Below are 20,446 nucleotides of genomic sequence, written 5' to 3' on the forward strand. Positions count from 1 at the left end.
TAGGCAGATGTTTGCTTATTTTGCCGATTCTTTGTTTTCTTTTGTTCATAAACATTAGTTTCTGTTGCTTACTTAAAGATTTTTTTTTTGCTACAAACAAGAGTAGTTCTGTTTATACAGTTCCTGCTACAAATTTGCTTTAGCATACAGAATTCAGTCTTAAGTTTTATCACTGAAATACTGTACCAAATAATTCTCAGATCTTCTGTTTCCCCCAAAACCCCACATGCAAATTCTTTTCATATTAAAAGTCTGATATGTTAGACATCTCATAAGCCTGAATCCAAAGGATGAAGGTGTGGAAAGGCAAAATCTCCCTCCAGTGTGGGTTTAGCAGAGCAGGTGTGTGTGCACATGGCAAGCCACAGTGGTTTGAGGGCTGTTTTGTACAAAATGCATCCTGTCCATGGTGACAGAACACTTGTGCAGGTACACACAGTACCTGGGAATAACTTCTTCCAGTGTGGAAACAAAGCAGTCCTCAAAATATTTATTAAATAAAATCATACAAAAGCAAAGTACTGGAAGATGTAATTGTAATTAAAAAAAAATAAGAGAAGAACAAAGAAACCAAAGCACTTTTAACAGTTTACAGTGCCCAGATAAAGTAAATAACTGAGCAGTATTTTTATGCCAAGGTGTGTTCACAACAGCCTTCCAAGGTTCTGGCCATCTTACATTCACACAGTAAATTGGACACCAGCCCTGCTCCAAGTGAAAATGGGTAAAGAAATCCTGTTCCCCAGCAGCAAACACATCTCCCCACCATCTTACAGCCATGGCAGACTGCATTCCTTGGTCTTGGCAACAGAGAAGTGACCAATTCCATGGGACCGAGGTGTGCACATGACCAACCAACCCCTTCCTTCCAACAGCAACCTTGTTTGGAGTAAAACACAATTCCTTCATGTCATTCCTCTCAGACCAGCCCCTACCATTGTCCTTCCCAAATGCTCAGTTTCTTCGCTTTTTTTACTGTAAGAGTTTCTATATGGACCATGGGAATCCTCTCATTTTGCTGTGGGGTTTTAAGTGCTGATAAATATACTGTGCACCTACACCAAAAGTCAAACAGCCAACCACCAGGCCCCAATAAAGAACTAAAAGAAAACCTAGGTATTTGTAATATATTTTGTAGGAGATCTTATGTTCATTCAAGTGATGTTATTATTTCAGTAGAATCATGCCAGGAATCCATGTAATTAAAAACACATTGGTGGTAACAGAAGGGCACCATTTGAGGGCCCCTTTGATCCCCTCATGCCTGGGACCTCCCCAGCACTGTCCCTGACCCCACAGCCCGAGGACTTTGCACTCTCTGAACGACTCATCACTCTCTACCTGACAGGAGGATGGAGGCGGGTGAGGATCGGCCTCTGTTCACAGGCAATAGCAACAGGACAGGAGAGAACGGCCTCCAGCTGCACCAGGGGAAGTTAAGGTTGGACATCAGGAGTAATTTCTCCACAGAAAGTGTGATCAGACATTGGAATGGGCTGCTCAGGGAGGTGGTGCAATCACCGTCCCTGGAGGTATTTAAGGAAAGACTGAGTGCCATGGTCTGGCTGACACGGTAATGTTCGATCATAGGACGGACACGATGCTCTCCGAGGTCACCTCCAAGCTAAGCGAGTGTCTCTGTCACACTGTGTCCCCTGTCACCCCCCCCAGCTCCGCCCTCAGCCCCAAGATGGCGCCGGGCCGCCCCTCAGCCCGCACCGCGCTGACGTCACCGCCCCCGCCCCTCCCGCGCAGGGCGGCGCATGCGCGCGGGCGGCCCCGCTCAAGGTCAGCGCGGCCGCTGCTGCCGCCGGTTCCGCCCGGCGCGGTTCCGGTTCCGGCCCCGCCGTGCGGACAGTAGGACATGGCGGCGCTCGGACGGGTGTCCCGCCTGCTGCTCGGCGCCGCCGCCCCGCGCTCCCTGCCGGGGCGCGGCTTGGCGGCGGCCGCCGCACACGAGGAGAGCGGAGGTAACGGGGCTCTGCGGGGCGAGGGCGGAGCCGGGGCCCGCGGCTGGCGCGGCGCTGCCCTTGACAGCCGATGCCCTTCGCTGCGGGAGCGGGGCAAGGCAGGCGCTCGGTGGGGCCTGAACCGGGGCTTAAACCATGAGCCGGGATCCCTGTTACAGACGGGTTGGAGCGTGGGACGCAGGTTCATTAGCGCCCCGTTAATGCGCGAATTGCGGTAACGCGTGTGCGGTCGGTATCGCTGACGGAGCCGTGCTGGTTCTGATGCCGCTGTCCCTGCCCAGCCCGCTTGTGGAAGACGCTGACGTTCGTGGTGGCGCTGCCCGGCGTGGCCGTGTGCATGCTCAACTGCTACCTGAAGGCGCAGCACGAGCACGAGCGGCCCGAGTTCGTGCCCTACTCGCACCTCCGCATCCGGACCAAGGTACCTGTGCCCGGTCACGGCCCCCTCCCCCTGCACGGCTGCAGAGCCTCCTCTGAGACTGCCTGGGATACCAACTCACGGCTGTGTCTGAGGCAGTGAGGGTTTGTCACAGCTCTGGTGGAGTACCCATGATACTCACAGGCCCTCCCACCCAGAGTGATCCTCCCAATGTATTGCTGAAAGGTGTTTCAGTCCTAGAGCTGCTTAAAGTAATACAGATCCCAAAATACTCAAAATTGGGGTCCTCATAATACAGCACAGAGTTTGTTTAAGAGCAAAGATTGTGCTGTTTAGAGACTGTGGCTCCCAGCTAAGAGAGACAAGAGTTTTCCAGCTCTTGCTTCCCCTACATCCTGGGAGCCAGCTCGCCTAATTCAGCCTGTCAAGCTGATCATAGAATCATTTAGGTTGGAAAAGTTTTCTGAGATGGAGTCCAACCTTTGACTGATCTCCACCTTGTCAGCCAGATCATGGCACTAAGTGCTGCATCCAGTCTGTACCTAAACACCTCCAGGGACAGTGACCCCAGCAGCATGGGCAGTTTGTCCCAATGTTTAGCAACCTTTTTGTGAAGAAATTCCTCCTGATGTCCATCCTGAACCTCCTGTGGCACAGTTTGAGGCTGTTTCCTCCTGTCCTGTCACTAATTGCCTGTGAGAATTGATGTTTGAGTGTGTGCTGTTCTTGGTTTCAGGTACTTGTAGGGATTGTTCAGCAGCTGCCACTGGCTGATTTTCTTTCTTCTTCCAACAGCGTTTCCCCTGGGGTGATGGGAATAAAACTCTGTTTCACAACCCCCACGCTAACCCTCTCCCAACTGGTTATGAAGATTAAAATCAAGATCCTGCCAACAGCCAGAACTTTGGCTCTCCCCATCCTGAACCAGAATGTCGAGTGGGAGCCATCATTTCTGGGGTCATAGTTTCAGAAACTCTGTGTTTCTTCTGTGATGAAGCCGAGTGGTGTTGTGGCCCAGTGTGTACGCGTGATGGGGCCCTTTAAATAAACAATTCTGAACATGAATTTGGGATTTGACTTGTTTATCTGAATCCTTTGGAGTTTTTTAGTTCAGTGTTGGCATAAAGCATGAAGATTTCCCCCAGGATAGAGTGCAGGAGCAAAGGGGTTTGACTGCCTGAATGATAACAAGTGTTCCTGTGTCTGATAACACACCAGGAATGCATTTGGCATAGGACATCAATCAATTTCGTGTTCTTCATGTCTGGTTTAATTGATGGCTCTAAACTCACAGCCAGAACAACAGATACATAGATTAATATTCAATATATACTGAAGCACATTCTCCATTATCAGCTCTTGCAATATTTATTAACAGTCATGAAGGTGATTTTTCTCTTGGTCCCTTCTGGCACAGGGAGGCAGCAAAGATGTTGAGCTAAGCTCTGCCTTCACACTGTTCACTTCAGCTCTTAAATTTTCAGGTACATCAGCACATATTTTCCTCACCACTCTGCTTTCCATAAAGCTGCAGTCTGTACAATGTCTCTCACACAGGTTTTGCAGAAGAAAACACAATTCTGGTTCTGCTTCTGTCTGTATAGCATGTACTGTGTCATGCAGAAGCTGCCTGAAGCAGAAGGGATGAGTGAGCAAACAGTCTGTGCCAGTACAACTTTCATTTTCAAGGTTTTGCTCACTACAAGTCAACCATTTTCCAGTTCTTACTATAACTTCTGTATTTTTTGCACAATGTGAGCTCTATCTCAGCTGTCATTAATGTGGTTCTTCTGAAAAGGCAGAACACAGCAGCTGCTTTGGCATCTAGCTGTGGAAAGGAGTGATGGATGGCAAAAGAGAATCTCACTGTGGCACTGCAGGATGCCCTTCCCCATGTTTCCATGGGATTTTTTGTCAGTTTACCAGTAAAAGATTGCTGAGAGAGGTTTTCCTGTGTTGAAAGTACAAGGCACTGAAGGACACAGTTGTTCTAAAGCTGACAGTCACATTACATTTACCCCTACACGAAGATCACAGAAAAGCAAACTGGTTTTGTGTGTTATTCCTTAAAACACAAAAGTTAGAGTCAACTGTCTCCAAAATGCTATTTATAGATCCTTCCCTCAGACCTGCTGCACTTTGCCAACAGCCTGTTTTTTCAGTGCTGTACTTAAGCCCTGTGCTGACACTGCAGGAGCTCTCTGCACCTGAGAACAGGAGTATGGCTCACCTGGCTCTGACTGGCACAGGAACAGCCTCAGGCTGCAGCAGCTCCTGATCCTCTGCACAAGGACTCAGGGTCTGGGCTCTGTGAGGGGCTGTGCTGCAGACAGGCCAGCTATGATGTTGGAGAACTGCACCTTTTCAGTTTTGCTTTTTTTTAAGTAGAATCTTTAAATAATTAGTAGTAATTAAAAGCAGAGAGTGAAGAAGCTTCCTTTTTTCCGCACTGTAATTCCAAAATTATGAAGTTATCTTTTGTCCCCAGTCCATAGTATCTTTTTCCCCTGTGTTGGTGTAAGGAGAGGGGCAAGCTTTGCCCCATCCCTGGTGAGGATCAAGCCACAGAAATGTGTAATGCTGAAGGAGAGAGAATTCCAAGTTCATGGATGTGTCAGTACCTCAGAAAAGGCTGAAGTAGCCTCTGCATTAAAAGTCTTCTCAGGGGCTGATCAGGCACTTTCATCCCTCCCAGGGGGCACAATCAGACTCTACTGCACAGTTACCTACTTGAACAAAATCAACCTGGTTGTATTTATTTTAGCCAAGCTGTTGCAGGTCCACTAGTGCTCTTAAACCATCTCTGCAGCTGACACAAAACAGTGCTTAAGCCCTTCAGGATTACATGAAACTAATTTCATCACCAAAATTCAGCAGCATAGAGATGATAGCAAGTACATCAACCCCCTTCATATTCTTTTTAAACACTTTGAAGTGTTATATAAATAAGCAAAAGAAATCAGTCACAGAGAACCCATCCCAGCCCACTCCAACCAGCATTCCCCACTGCAGAGTACATTCAGTAGGAAGCTCACATGGATTTTTAAGCTGTCAGATGCTGAACCACCACCAAGTTTCACTGGCAAGGAGGCAGCAGTTAAAACATTATCCAGTTTTGTTTTTTTTTTTTTTTTTTTCTTTTAGCTGTTTGTTTTCACAAGCAGAGAACATCTGTCACTTCCTAAAAAGCAGTTTAGAAAGGTCTTCTCCTGGTGGCACCTGTGGCACACCTCGTGCTGGTGCTCAGTCCAAAGGCTGCTGTTGGTGACTCCACCCATACTGCCAACATCAGGAGGAGTTCTCAGTTTTTCCTTTACTTGGGCCCATGAACTCCAGGCCCTCAATGGGTATGTCCTTTTCTTTGATTGCTTTCTGAAAAGAAAAAAACCAAATACTTAAATTCAGCACTTCTTTATAGGGCTACATGAGGTTATCTTTGGTACAAAACACAGAACCACAGACACTGTAAAACACCTCTGAGATCATCCAGTCCAACCTATGGCCCATGAGTAATACCAGACCAAGGCCATGCCCAGGCTCTCCTTAAACACTGCCTACACCTCCCTTAGCAGCCCATTTCAACATCTGATCACCCTTTCTGTGAGAAAACTCCTCCTAAAGCCCAACCTAAACCTCCCTGGTGCAGCTTAAATCTGTATCCTCTTGTCATATGGTTTGTTGCCTGAATAGAAACCATATAAAAAAACAAGTGATCTAGAAAAAGTAGTCTTAAGGGCTAGTTTGAATAAAGTTTCAATGTTAAAGTGGCTGGTTTGAATAAAGTTTCAATGTTAAAGTTGCTGGTTTGAATAAAGTTTCAATGCTGCTGAAGGATGTACTGAGAACTCACTGAGCTACAGTCGCTCTAATAGAAACGCGCTGCAGCCTCTACAGATCCGCCTTAAGAAATGTACAATAAAAATAGGAAACGCCTGTAAAATATTCATGCCATGACCGACAGACACGGGGCGGGACAAGCCCAGCGCTGCGTGTGGGGGTCTGCGTGAGGCCTGAGGCTGCCGGGGGCACCGGGCGGGCGCTGGGAGGGATCGGCGCGGGGAAGGACGCGAGGGGCAGGGAGCGAGGGCCGGCCCGGACGCACCTGCACGCAGAGCTGGTAGCGCTTGAAGAGCTGCCCGCAGGGGTCGCCGGCGCTGTCGCCCTTGAGGAACTTCTCTGCGAACCAGCGGTTGAAGCACTGGTCGTACTCGCGCTTCAGCTCGGTGCACGCCTCGCCCACGCTGTTCATCGCGGCGGCCGCGCCGGACGGGCCGGGCCGGGCCGGGCCGGGCGCGCCGCCACTGACGCACATCCGGCGGGGCCGGGAGGCGGCGATGCGCGCGCTGCTCCTCGGGGCCTGGCTCCGCGCCGGGCGGGGCCTCCCGCGGGCACCGGGGAGCGGCCGCCGGCACCGGGAGCACCGGGGACACAGCGAGCACAGCGGGCACAGCGAGCACCGGCCGCAGGCACCGCTCCGGGTAACACCGCAGGCGCCGCTCGGGCACCGCCGCTCCGCCCCCCGCGAGGCGGGCACGGGATACCGCACCCGTTAATCGCCCCAGAGAGGGACAGCGATCAGCGGGTCCCTGCATTTGGTGACCTTAAAGGTCTTTTCCAGCCGTAACGATTTTAGGATTCTTTGTAAACTTCGTTTTTTGCGTGTAACAAGTGTGGAAACCCAGAGCAGCGGGAATATTTCTGTGTCTGCTCTGGGGTGCCCTGACCCCCAGGGCAGCTCTGACTTTGACCGTCATTCATGGAGAAAGTTTCCCGGACTTTAAGATAGACTAGAACCCACAAAACTGTGAAATAAATTATAGAGAGTAGTGTAGGTGTATCACTTGGTGAGAAATTTAGGTTTTGGGATTTTTAGTATGTTGTGGATGGAAGCGAGATGGAAGGCACAGGGTGCTGTCCTGGGTTTCTTCTTCATGCTGGTTCTTCCTTCTTCACGGGTTTGGGTGGCATTTTGTAATTGGGCAGAAAAGTCTGCATTGCAGCTCTTTGGGATCAGTTATTGGGTTAAAAGGGAAAATAATCCAGGTGTCAGCTCTTAATTGGATAGTTTAGTCTTTAAAGACCTTGTAACAAGAGATTGTTGGCCATTTTGTGCCTTCTAATGAAAACCTGCCGAGCTCACAGTAATGGGTAGCAAGAACGTAGCACTATTAAACTTGCTGGTTTTTGACTGTTTTGTCCATATTGATGCTTTTGTACAGCAGAAGGTGTCGGTGGAAGTGCTGCAGCACCTGGAGCACCTGGCCCTGGTGGATTTCCGGGATGCAGAGGGCGTGCAGCGGCTGCAGAAAGCGATCCAGTTTGCTGATCAGCTTCATGAAGTGAACACTGATGGCGTGGAACCCATGGATTCAGTGCTGGAGGACAGGTGGTGAATCACAGCAGCCTCCTTTTATCTGTTCATGCATCAAAATGTTTGATGTCACCTTTTCCCCCTGGGAATCACCGTGCATGTGACCCCTTTGTTCAAAACATCCTCGTGGGGTTCTGTGTGGGGGAAAGTTGTCATTGGCTGTGTAATTTTTATGTGTGAGCAAAGCAAAGGTGAACTTCAATTCTTTAATCTGCCTTAATTGTCACACTGCACCCCCAGTGCCTGGCAGTGCCATTTATTGGTGCTTCAGAATGTTCCAGTACTTGTGTCAGTGTTTATTTAAGAGACCAACTCCAGATTTAGAGATAAGCCACCCTTCCTACCTCATATTCACACAACAGCTTGAAGACAACCAGTAACCTTTGTCCTTCAGGTGTCTGTATCTCAGAGAAGATGATGTGACAGAAGGCAACTGCACCAAAGAACTGCTAGAAAACGCCAGAGAGAAAGTAGAGGAATATTTTGTGGCTCCACCAGGTATTGACTTGGTTACAAAAATCTCTTAATCTCACCTGAATTAACCTGAAGAAAATAACCTGCCATAGCTGCATTTACTTTCAGAAATACTAGTCAATAATAGGGAGCACTAAAAGAAATGTCTGTATCCATCTGTGTAAAACAATGCGCAATTTATGGTCCAGAAGCAGCACAGAGGCTGACCTGACTCTGGAGTTACTGCACACCTTGGGAAATTCCTTACAGGAGGTCAGGCACTTCCTTACTTCCCTGACTTTCTCAGGATATTTAGGCAGCCTGTACATGGAGTAAACTGCATAAACACTTCCATGCCGAGGTGTCCTGCCCACAAGGTAACTTACAGCTGGTCTCACACAACCTGTTTTTTGTTTTCTCTCAGGTAACATCCCTTTACCGAAGCTGGAAGAACAAGAGACTTTTCTGCAGGGCTCTCAGTGACAGCCCAGAGCCCAAATGTCCTTTCAGTATTTTATTTGGAGAAAATGAAGTTTTGTGCAGTCACACCCTGTGTATTTTGGTCAGAAGAAGAGCACTTGCAAGACAGAAGAAAGGAAGTGTAAAAGTTTAGTAGTGCTGCTGAAATATTCAATGTCTCTGAAGCTGGACAGCAGCATGGCAGATGACCTGGGTGCTTTTATTTGGCAAAGTGAATTTGCTGTCTGGAGGTGAGAGCAAACCCTTGTACCACTCTTAATTGTGCAATTACCTCATTATTTGTTTAAGCATCCATAATATACTCACCTAGTTGCATAAAACATGTAATTACTGTGATACTTGAATTCTGTCAAGGGTATTGAAATAAAGCCTGTATTTAATCCACCACTAATCCAATCCTCTGCAAAGCTGTAACAAAACTGTATTATTATTTTAGTCTGAGACTTGTCAAGATTCAGACCCTGCAAATGCTGAAATTTTACAAATATACAAGCTCAGCCTGTAAGGAATTTAAGATGTGTATAGAAATCATAACAAGGAAAGACTTCAAATATCTATCAAACAATATGATCAATACCACAATCATAATATCAGGTAATTCCCACTTTGAGAAGTTCCCCCTTGATCTATCCATTTTGGCCTGTTTGACCATTAGAGAGAATGGGGACAGTATTATTTACACAGAAGAAGGAAGAGGAGTTTGAGAGGGAACTGACTGCCTGCAGGAGCTTTTAACCCAAAATAGCATCAAGTAACTATTTAAAGGCCACAACTAAACCAGCAATTTGGACAAGATGATCCCACATTGCCAATGCAGCACAGGCTAAACTTAAAACTGCCAGTTCAGTGCTGCTCCCACACACTCCAGGGAGAGAACAGACTGCCTGATGCTTGTTCCCTGCAGCCCAAACTGCATTTAAAGTGGAAAACACATCTCCCTAATGAAGGGGTTTGATGCAACTTCACCACAAATAAGGGAATTACAACCTGGACTCAGACACCTGCAACCACCAAGAAGAAAAGCTCACAGAGGGCAGATGAGGTGCCTGTGGGGCAGGGCATGTCAGTGCCTCTGTGGGTCTAACACTGGTGGTGCTGAGCCCCAGGGGATGGTGCTGAGCCCCACTGGGCCCTGGCTGCACTTTGAGAGAGGGAGAGAGACCCCCTCATGTGCTGGTTCCCCTGCATTCACTGCAGCACTCAGTAAATGGATCCAGTTTCTCTGGGGACCATGGAGATAACCTCACTTAGAGCTGCTGACATTTTTCCACCACCACAAAACTGTAGATCTAAAATTAGATTGGAAGCTCTTGCATATAAATCCCAGGTTTACAAAGAAAATTTCAATGTGGAGATTTCTTCACCTTTGTGGAAAGAAAAAGATGGAAGTTGTTTTATTGTTTCATTAATAATAATGATTATTTTATGTTTTAGTATTAACTGGGAGCCCCAGGAAAAAGCTCTGTTAGTACAGAGATAGGTTGTGCAACACAGAGTGAAAAACCACCTCATGAAAAGTGCTTACAGCCTAAACTGGAGAGCAGTCTCATGAGATGCCTTATCCATTACCCAGTTTTCTTCAGCACCTCCTCTACCCCTGCTATCATCTCCTGTGTTTATTTGTTCTGCCTTTCCCTGCAGCTCTATCCTGAGGGAAACTCTACTTTTATACTCTTAATTACCAAGTAGGGCTGTGATGTATCCCAGGCTTTAATGTTTCTCATTAACAACGTGTATCTCACCCACACTGCCATTTCCTGCAGTCGTCATCACAACTGTTCCTTCAGCAAACCATTTCTTAATAAATGCAGAGAAATTTGCCTGCAGCTACCAAACACAGCCACCTCCTCTGAGATCCATGGGTGTTTCTGAAGTTCAGTGGGAGCATTTGGAAGATTGTTAAATGGTTCCATTCTGTCAGCACAAAACTGTCCAGTACTCAAAGAACAACTGCAAGTGCTGCAGATACTGAACACAGTTCTGGAAATTAATTACTTACTGTGGCCCCAAGACCACTCAGAACTTCTTCATGGTTCTAGCACACAAGCAAAGTTGTGAACTGTATCTCTATTTGGAGTGTTAAAACCTGTGAGTCAGGAGTTATTTCTGAGATATTCTAGACTGACAAAAGTATTACATTATGCAGTTTCAGTATTTCTGGGGGCAGTGTATTCTTCTGAGGTTGCCTTAGAGTTTGCAAAAGCACAGAGTTCCTTGCAGTTGTGCTGCTTTTGCTCTAAATAACACTGAGTAGTGAATATGCAAAATATTTGCATTGCAAGTGAGGTGAATGACTGCTCTTGAGGTGGGTTTTTTTAAATTTCTACAAGGAAATGAGAGTCTACCAACCAGTATTTAACAACCTCTTTAAAATCATCCTGTGCTGTTTGCTGTAGACATGGTTCAGAGTCCTGTTATTAACAGATCAGCAGTGGAAGACTCAACAGCAATGTTCTATCTGCTGACAAGAGAGTAAGCAGAAAGTGCCCCAGGGAGAGTGAAACTAAGAAAACAGAGCACTGAGGTTCTACCAAAACATCTTGCTTCATTTAAACAAAAGGAAAAAAAAAAAAAAAAAAAAAAACCAAAACCAAAACAAAACCAACCCAACAAGCAACCAAAATAACCCCCAAACCAAACACAAGCAAAAAAAGGCAAGAGTTGCAGAAATAGTGAGGTCTGCAAAAGATGGTGTAAAAGTCTGATAGATTTGGTTCATTAAAGGAACAAAGTTTGGAGCTGACTTATACCCAGTAAACATGGGTCAGATTTCTATCAGAGGTCACTTGAAAAGACACAACAGAAAACAGACAAGTGAACAGGACAGGTGATCAAAGGCCATTCACAAGCTGTGGAACTCCTTCCTTTGACATGGGTGGGCTTCACTCCAGTAAAGGCCATACTACTGAAACAGCTGCCCCGGGTAATATCCCAGTATTCTTTCAGTAAGATCACATACAATTGAAAGGGATATTTCCAACAAGAGCTTGTTCCAAAGAGAAACAAAGTCTGTTATTGGTTCAACTCAGCATCTCTGTGATCCAGGCTGGGGCAAGTAATAAAATGACTTTTGGGGCCCACACATCACCTATGGAAAGGTGTTTTACAGAACCTGGTGGACACATTACAATGCCTCGGAGACTGGCCATACTTTAAGGAACTATTTTTTTACCCAGGATCACCTGATGCCACACAGAATTAGAGTAGAAATGACCTCAGAGATCATTGAGTCCAATCGGTGACTGAACACCACCATGTCAACCACACGACGACACTCAGTGTCATGTCCAGTCATTCCTTAAACACCTGCAGGGACAGTGACACCACCACTTCCCTTGGGCAGCCCCTTCCAATGTGTAATCAACAGATCTGTGAAGAAATTCCTCCCAATATCCAACCTAAACCTCCCGTGGCGCAGCAGACCAGTAGCACGGGAGTCGGGACTGGAAGTTTTCCATACCCAGCCCGAACCTACGGGACCATCCCAACACACGCGCCCCGTTCTCTCCCGCATCCCGCCGGTTGCCATGGGAACGGACGCGGCGCGGGGCATCGCGGGCCGCAAGACAATGCCGCAGTAAAACCCGGCCGGACGCCGCGCCTCAGCCAATGGGCGTTCAGGGGCCGGCAGCGCTGACCAATGGACGCCCGGGAGGCGGTGCCGGCGGCCAATGGGGGCGGTCAGCGCTCAGGGGGCGGGGCAGAGGCGCTGCGAGGCGCGTACGGACCAGAGCGCAGCGCCGTCCGCTCCGCAGCGCCCGCACGGTGAGGGACGGGACGGGACGGGGTGCGGGCGGCTCCAGAGGCTCCGCCATCCCGGTACCGGGGACCCCGCGTGTCCCGGAGGCGCCACCGTGCCTGGGCTCTTCCCCGGCCGCCGCCTCCGGTTTTCCCGCATCCCCGGCAGCCGCACGGGGCTCAGAGCCCTTGGCCGTGCGTGCCGGGCTTTCCTCGCCTCCCCCGGGGCAGGGAAGGACGTCGGGACGGGCGGTGGAGCGGCCGCGCTCTCTCCCGGGGCTCCCGGGACAGCGCTGGGCTGGGGAGGGCAGGGAGGGCGGCGGTGCTTGTGCGGCTCCGGCCGGAGAGCGGGTGCCGAACGTGAGGCCGCGATTGAGCCCCGCTGCTCGGGCCGTGCCCGGGGCCGTGCCCGTCACTCCCGGCCGGGGCGGGGGCACCGCGGCGATACCCACGGGCTGCTTGGCAGCAGGTGGTTCTGGCAGGTGCTCCTGCAACTTTAAATTTCCTTCTTTTTTTCCTCCAAGCAATCAATCATGAGTGACCGAAAGGCAGTGATCAAAAATGCGGACATGTCAGAGGAGATGCAGCAAGACTCGGTGGAATGTGCAACTCAAGCCTTGGAGAAATACAACATCGAGAAGGACATCGCTGCTCACATAAAGAAGGTAGATGTTGGCTTGTGATGTGCTCATGAAAAATCAATTGGGGCGAATGCTGCTAGGCAAGTAGCTCTAGAGAAACGAGTTCTAGAGGCACCAGATAATCAAGTTAGACTTTCTCTCTTTCTGTTCTGTTCCCCACCCTTTACGTGGACCTTTCTAGGTCCTTTTGCTTTTCTCTTGTAATGCCTTACACCATTTCTGCCACTGTCTGTTGTCCACGTGAGGACAGAGCGGCACCTGGCTGTCCCTGTGACTGATGAGCTGGTACAAGACACGGGCTCTGTGCAGCCTATTTAAAGTGTTGCTTCTTTGCCGACCATGTTATAAGTGGGTTTGGTTTTTTGCCTTTCCCACCACATGTAAGACAAGCTGTTCATGCTAATGCTGAACAGATGGTTCATAGCTTACAGTTTGTCACATTTTCTCTCTTGACTCCTACTGGGAGCCTGTCTGAGCTGCAAGGAGCTGAAGGATTTGGTTGAGCAGAACAGAAACTTCCATGTCCTCACAAAATTCTCTTCAGCTGACAGCTGTTAGGTACTGCAGTATAAATCCATTTACTGCATGGGTTTGCTCACTGCAGACCTGTACACAGGAGTTTATTCGTAGCAGGCTCCTGACAGCAGCATGTCACATCATCATCATCTCATGACCAGGTGTCAGATATGGCAGAGAATTTTCCATCAAGTGTTCTTTCAGCATCCTTACTGCAAAAAGAAGCTAATGAAGTCCATTAGCTTCAGAAATAGAAGCTAATATAGAAAAATACCAGTTTCATTGGAGATTCAGAACAAGCACACAAATTCTTAGAAGTTATGGTTTGAGATCATGGCATGACTGTACGGGAAAAGTTACCTCCCCAAACATATGTTTTAAGCTTATTCCTGCTCTGCTTGGAAGCACTTGTTTTTTTTTTGGTATGACTAAGCAGCAGATGAGTTATAAAGTGACAGATGATCCTTATGTGCTTAAGAGCATATGCTGCTCCTTAATTGCCTTCTTCCAAAAGTGATACTTGTTATCAAGTGACAACTCATTGCCAAAAAAACCTCCCCAACTGTTAGACAATATTAGTATAATTACCATGAAAATGCTGACTTTCTAATTCTCTATTCTGTAGGAATTTGACAAGAAATACAATCCCACGTGGCACTGCATCGTGGGCAGGAATTTTGGCAGCTACGTGACTCATGAGACCAAGCACTTCATCTACTTCTACCTCGGCCAAGTCGCTATTCTTCTGTTCAAGTCTGGCTAGAGCCATGGACTGTTACTGAAACTTGCATCCAGTTACAGGACTGCACACTGATTCCCACCTTCAGCCTTCCTGGGGAAACACATCTTGATCTTCAGGTCTTGTATTGTATTGTTAATGTCAGGGATTTTGCTGTAGCGGCTGGTATTTTCATTGTGGCTATATAAAAAAGCAAAAATGTCTTCCTTGTATTTATTTTCTTTCAAAAGATGGCTTCTTTGCTAATAAAATCGTTTATCCCTTTGCCCTCTTGAATTACCCTCTTTATTGCCATGTGAAGGATGAACAACCCCACCTCGATTCCCACACCCCAAATCCATCCTTTCTTAGGAAACCTTCTTACAAGACTGATTTAAGTGGAAAAAAATTTGATGCAGAGCCCTTTTATTTCATAAGCCTTCCATTTGCCTCTGAAAGGAGTCATGGGAAAAAATCCTTCAACTCCACATGACAAAGATAATAACAGCTTCATAAAAGTCCACAGTTACTTCATAAATCCAAGTTACTTCTCACAAGTATAATATCCTCCTTTAAAGCTTAGTAACAAGAAAGGCATCTTATTTGGAGACTAATCAGTCTGTCTTTATCCACACCCACTGCCAACTTGCTTTGCTTGTCACCATTGCTCAGTTTTGGCCACATCCTTTACATTGCACTTGAAGGGAAATGCAAGTGTAAGAAACACCACTGGAGTCACTCCACAGGTTTCTTGGTGGGGAGAGGTAACTTGTGTTCTTCTGAGCCCAGCTGCTGAGCAAGGATTGGCTGCACAACTTCTTAGGACTCCTTTTGATCCCGTTAAAATTCCACAGCTTTCATATCCCTCATGAAAATACTTTTGGTGTTTTGGTACCCAGACTCAGAGTTTGAAACCTGAGTGAATGGCAACAATGCCAAAGTTCAAATTCTCATAATCCACTCTGAAAAAGCCTGCATCTTCTATCATTGCCTTCAGCTCCTCCTGAAAAATAAATGCCATAAGTATTAATAACCTGAAGGCCCATAAGCCAGCTGGCCACAAGATTATGCTGGAATTGTGGTTTGTGTGTCAGTGAATTTGGGGAAATCCTGCCTTACCTGAGGGGGGAACTGTCGGATGCTCTCCACAAGGTACTGGTAAGACCTCCAGTCACCAGCAATAACCTCACCCAGGACAGGGATAACCTGGAAACTGTAGAGATCATAGAGCCTGCACAGAGAGATGGTAAATACAGATTAACAGAAACACATTCAAACCCTCTCCAACATGAGCTGGTCTCTGTGCCACTAGGCTTTGTAGCTGCTTTAAAAGTGCACCAAGACGTGGTCTCAGTGTCTCCACCTCTTACTGAGTACAAACAAGAGAGCCCTGTGACCTGGCATAAAGCATCACCATGTTCCTACCTGGAAAGAAGAGGGTTGCTGACATGACTGAATTCAAGGCAGAGAAATCTTCCTCCTGGTTTCAGCACACGATAGGCCTCTTGGAGTGCCTGAGACAAAGCAGATAAGTTTGCTACTGTAGAACAGCACCTGCCTATTATCATGCCATGTGATGTTATCATGCAACTCTGATGAACTGAGGAGAATGAAGAGCATCCTGCCTGGCAGTCTGCAAGATTTACACATCCCAAGACAAATATAAAAAAAGCCCAAAATGTGCCACAACCCAAAGCACAAATACTCTTGCTGTTACATAAATAGATTTTTACAAGGCTTTGTGTCAAAACTGTGATGTCGGGTTTGCAATTTTCTTTCCCTACTTGCAGTTGATGAAAGTTTGTTGGCAGAGCTCTTATAATTACAGACCAAACACAAAAGGGAGAAGGTGACTCAGGGACAAGAAACTGAAAATCAAAAACAGGCAGGATAATTTTTTTTCAATCAAAAGTTTTTACTGTGAGGCATGCCCAAAGGTTCAAAGCAGGAACGATACTGGGTTTCGGATGAGCAATGTGTAAGAACAGGAAGGAAAGAGAAAGAAGAAAATCTTTGGCTACTTTGAAAATTCCATCCTGCATCAAAATGGAATACCTAACAAGAATCTAGACAAAATCCTGTTTAAAACTGTTTATTCTTTCATACAGGAGCAGAGTTGTATTCCAGAACCTCTGAAGGTTGTACATTTGCTTGACTTCAACTGTCCTGTTCCCATGGGATAAAATATCAACACTACACAGGAGCTCTGCACAAGAGTTGGCAGCTTGGCTGTGTTTTGTATCAGGTCTCCAGGGAGCTCTGCTACCAGGCTGCTCTATGCATCAAGGCAAAGAGCCTGGGCTTTGGAAGGGTGCAGACAAAGCACCAAGAAAAGCCCCATGCACATTAAGTTCAAAGGAATATGGCTCAAGGTGGTTTGGATCCAAATGTTTCACCTTCCACAGGAGCTCTGCCAAGGTTGTAACACTCCTCCAAAGCAGACAATGAGTGCCTCCAGACAGGTGTCACCCCCACAGCAGCCAGTCCTTCTCAAAGGACAGAGATAGTTCACAACAAAGAGGTACTATTTATCCTAATTAAAATCAGACTTGTTCTTTCTAGGGAGCTCTGCCACCAGCCAGTGCAGACACTCAGCAGCAGCGGGCTGAGCAGGCTGGTTCAGCAGCAGTGGGGCAGCAGCCTCCTCCCCACTCTGCTCTGGCAGCTCTGTTGGCTCAGGCAGGGAGGCAGAAGGGGACAGGAAGCACTGGAGCCACTGTTGGTGGGATATAGATCAGGTACTGCAGGAAGGTTTGAGATGTGCAGCCTGACTGCCCTGTGCATGTGCAGATCCACCCATGCCATAGGTCAGGAGAAGGTGGGCAGTGACTGCAACATGCAGCCCTTTGCCTTAGGAACCTGAGACTGGGTGGCTTGCCAGGCTGGAAGGATTGGGTGCAACTGGTATAAATCTATCTTTTTATGACAAAGGTGGGGCACTTAATTGCATTTTCTATTCACACAAGTTACATGCCACTTATTTTAAATGTTTCAGGAGTAGACTAGGATCTTCCTTTATCCAAAGGAGTTCCTACTTTGCTTCCTTTGCAGAGTAAAAAATCATAAGGACCCCATGTCAGGATACACTACAGTAACTCACCAGATCAATACGAGTTACATTTCGGATTCCAAAGGCAATTGTGTAAACATCAAATTTATCATCATCAAAGGGCAACTCTTCAGCATTCCCCAGTACCCAGGACAAGCCTGTAGTGAAAGACAAGTCATAGAACTGAGCTCAGACTGCTCCAAAAAGGCTCGAACTTACCCATTCTAGAAGGAATTGATTACATTAAAGTGATATTGAAAACAAATGTTTCCATTTTGCAGTTTTGTTAGAGGAAAGACACCTTGGCCTCTACTAGCCAATCTTTCAAGACAGAGTAGTTGATTTTGCAGATCAGCCAAAACACCATTCTGCACATACACACAGTGAGTATGTGCCACAAGGATTTTACCCAAAACTTGCATCAGAGTGGAATGCACTGTTCGTTGCCATTTGTGGCAAAATTGTAAAAAGAGAATCCCTGCTCAAAGTGTAGCTATGGACAATTACTAACATCTTGCCATGCAACAGTGGTCAGAACACTTAACACATTTTGCTAGAAATCTCCCACAGGCTGAGGAACATGGAAAGCCACACTCCATCAGGACTATCAGTAGGTGATGCAGTTGCAGATGTGTTGCTTCCTTGTCCCCAAAGGATCAAGACCATGTCTGTCTGTGGAGCATGGATGTCCAGGTTATTGACAAGCAGATAAAATGCACAATCAGTGACTGTGCAGCTCATGCTCCTTTTCCCCATGCACAGCTCCCACTCTTCCTGAATGTACACAGGGAAACAGCAAAAAAACCTCTGTCCCTTACAACTTCTTGCTATCAGGAAGGTTAGTGTCACAATACAATGCATTATTTACCTTCAGAGTAGCCAAGATGCTGCGCTTTCTGCTTCCCAACTTTTAACATTTCTCTGTTGATGTCACAGACCACCACTTGGGAATCCCCTAGTGAGTTGTTAAATTTGTCATTCTGGTAACTCTCAAAAATTTCCTGCCATGACAAATTCTGATGGTGCTTGAGTTTCCTCTGGAGCTGGCGTTGTCGTACAGAGCGAACATAATTAATGAACCGAAAGGCAATGTCACCTGCAGTTGTTTCAAAGGAAAGATACACATTTTGGAATGGTTTCTGACTCCAGGAAGTTGAAACATAAGGCTTTAAACATCTAACTAACTTACTACTTCTTTTTAGTCATATATATTTATAAAAACACCCCCTCAGACACACTGAAATAGACACAGAAAGTATGTGTGTGTGTGTGTGTGTGTGTGTGTGTGTGTGTGTGTGTGTGTGTGTGTAAATGGGTAAAGACAAAAAGGGAACTTATTAAAATCAAAGAGTCCGTCACAGTCTACAAATTCACATAGTTTCCCATAACATATCATGGCAGGACTATAACACTTTCAGACCCTTAAAGCAAGATATTACAAAACACAAAGATATCAGTTCTCAAACCTTCTCTGGGAAAATTAAGTAGATGCTTCACCAGTTTTAAAGACAGGGAGCTAAGGGTGAGAAAAAAAAAAACAGCAGGAAACATAATTCTGAGCAGACTCAAACAGCTGAAAAAGAGTGTGGCATTGTCATGTGGAACTCACCAAAATTATTTACCTGTTCCCCCAGCAACATCGAGAAGGAGTGTTCCTGGGCAAGGGTTCATTTTATGCACGAGGATATCCTTCCACACCCGATGAATTCCCAGAGTCATTGAATCATTCATTACATCGTATTTCTTGGCCACATTTTCAAAGACCTGATAAACTGCAAAGAAAGGACATGGGAATGAGATGCAATTTACTTACAAATGTCTAAGTAAAACTTATCTTTTATTGCACTGTGGAGGTCTCTCCACTATGTGGAGCTGAAAAATACCACAAGAAAACTCATTTAAAAAAAAAAAAAAAAGATTGAATGGACTGAGCCTGTTGCCTGACAAAGGTGTCTGGAGAAGCACAGCCTTCCCGAGCTGATGGAAGTAGCAGCGATATTATTCACCGAGACTCCAGGTAGCACCCTAAACAAGGGCCCAGCCCCACACACGTCCCCAGCACTGTGGATGGAGAACGATCCCCGGCTGCCGGGAGCCCGGCTCGGCCCCGGGCCCGGCCCGCCCTCTCCCGCCGCCGCCGCCGCCCTCACTTTTCTCCCTCCTCTCCTCCTCCGTCACGGTCTGGAAGCCGAAATGCATCTCCGGCCCCGCGGCCAGGCCGCGCCGCGCCCGCAGAGCTGCGGCGGGCCGGGACAGCAGCGCCCGGCAGCGGCACTGCCACAGCCGCACGGCCGCCATCTTCGGCACGGCCAGAGGGGGCGGCGCTGCGCCCGCGGAGCTCCTACCGGGACAGAGCCGGGACAGCGCTCCGCCCGCGGAGCTCCTGCCGGGACAGAGCCGAGAGAGCGCTCCGCCCGCGGAGCTCCTGCCGGGACAGAGCCGGGACAGCGCTCCGCCCGCGGAGCTCCTACCGGGACAGAGCCGAGAGAGCGCTCCGCCCGCGGAGCTCCTGCCGGGACAGAGCCGGGACAGCGCTCCGCCCGCGGAGCTCCTGCCGGGACAGAGCCGGGACAGCGCTCCGCCCGCGGAGCTCCTGCCGGGACAGAGCCGGGACAGCGCTCCGCCCGCGGAGCTCCTGCCGGGACAGAGCCGGGACAGCGCTCCGCCCGTGCCCGCTCCCACCACGGACGTTCCCCGCAGCCCAAGGCGCCGCCGCTCCTGCCGGACGCGGTTACCGAAACCCCCGCCCCCGGTACCACCGCTGCTCTGCGGTGGAACCGGTGCTGTGAGGGCAAACGTGATGGGGAAAAAAAAACCCCAAACCCCAAACCAAACGCAACCCTCGTGGTGTACTTGAGTAATTTTGCAAATAGTTAAACTTCGTTTTATTTAGCTTTTCTTTAGATTTCTAATTTTGCAGTTTTCTTCACTTAAAGTGAAGCCTCGTGAGGAAGGGGAGGGAGGGTTTGTGGGTTCTTATGAATTGCAAGGAGGAGTGAAAGATGCTTTGATTCCGGTTAGGAGCATTAGGACACATTAGAAACTTAACGTTTCTTTTCTTTTTCTTTTCCTTTTCCCAAAACCTGTCCTGCTTATCACACTCCTTGAATCATCCAGGAGTTCTGCCAGCT

General features: G+C 47.7%; 5 protein-coding genes across 6 annotated transcripts; 3 read left to right on the forward strand and 2 right to left on the reverse strand.

Moving 5' to 3' along the window:
• Positions 1–1,759: 1,759 nt before the first annotated feature.
• On the forward strand, positions 1,760–3,414 carry LOC132081290 (cytochrome c oxidase subunit 6A1, mitochondrial). Its single transcript, XM_059484907.1, has 3 exons — positions 1,760–1,970; positions 2,252–2,391; positions 3,145–3,414. Exons 1-3 carry the CDS (start codon positions 1,865–1,867, stop codon positions 3,223–3,225), a joined length of 327 nt encoding a protein of 108 aa, XP_059340890.1. The 5' UTR covers positions 1,760–1,864; the 3' UTR covers positions 3,226–3,414.
• Positions 3,415–5,462: 2,048 nt separating this feature from the next.
• TRIAP1 (TP53 regulated inhibitor of apoptosis 1) lies at positions 5,463–6,679 on the reverse strand. The gene is made up of 2 exons (XM_059484910.1): positions 6,452–6,679; positions 5,463–5,721 (listed from the first exon to the last, which is right to left on the reverse strand). Exons 1-2 carry the CDS (start codon positions 6,659–6,661, stop codon positions 5,638–5,640), a joined length of 294 nt encoding a protein of 97 aa, XP_059340893.1. The 5' UTR covers positions 6,662–6,679; the 3' UTR covers positions 5,463–5,637.
• Positions 6,474–9,044, forward strand: GATC (glutamyl-tRNA amidotransferase subunit C). Of its 2 annotated transcripts, none has more exons than XM_059484908.1 (4): positions 6,474–6,827; positions 7,569–7,735; positions 8,115–8,218; positions 8,598–9,044. In XM_059484908.1, the coding sequence occupies exons 1-4, from the start codon at positions 6,684–6,686 to the stop codon at positions 8,654–8,656; spliced, it is 474 nt and encodes a 157-aa protein (XP_059340891.1). In that variant the 5' UTR covers positions 6,474–6,683; the 3' UTR covers positions 8,657–9,044. The 2 variants fall into 2 exon arrangements, with proteins under 2 accessions (XP_059340891.1, XP_059340892.1); XM_059484909.1 differs by having other exon boundaries at positions 7,572–7,735.
• Positions 9,045–12,262: 3,218 nt separating this feature from the next.
• LOC132081271 (dynein light chain 1, cytoplasmic-like) lies at positions 12,263–14,553 on the forward strand. The gene is made up of 3 exons (XM_059484882.1): positions 12,263–12,418; positions 12,916–13,056; positions 14,174–14,553. Exons 1-3 carry the CDS (start codon positions 12,263–12,265, stop codon positions 14,309–14,311), a joined length of 435 nt encoding a protein of 144 aa, XP_059340865.1. The 3' UTR covers positions 14,312–14,553.
• A 122-nt stretch (positions 14,554–14,675) lies between these two features.
• On the reverse strand, positions 14,676–19,694 carry COQ5 (coenzyme Q5, methyltransferase). Its single transcript, XM_059484881.1, has 7 exons — positions 19,466–19,694; positions 18,938–19,087; positions 18,184–18,411; positions 17,367–17,473; positions 15,692–15,780; positions 15,386–15,497; positions 14,676–15,269 (listed from the first exon to the last, which is right to left on the reverse strand). Exons 1-7 carry the CDS (start codon positions 19,611–19,613, stop codon positions 15,168–15,170), a joined length of 936 nt encoding a protein of 311 aa, XP_059340864.1. The 5' UTR covers positions 19,614–19,694; the 3' UTR covers positions 14,676–15,167.
• Between the last annotated feature and the right edge of the window lie 752 nt (positions 19,695–20,446).

Source organism: Ammospiza nelsoni, chromosome 18 (genome assembly GCF_027579445.1).
Source record: "Ammospiza nelsoni isolate bAmmNel1 chromosome 18, bAmmNel1.pri, whole genome shotgun sequence".
Taxonomy (NCBI): domain Eukaryota; kingdom Metazoa; phylum Chordata; class Aves; order Passeriformes; family Passerellidae; genus Ammospiza; species Ammospiza nelsoni.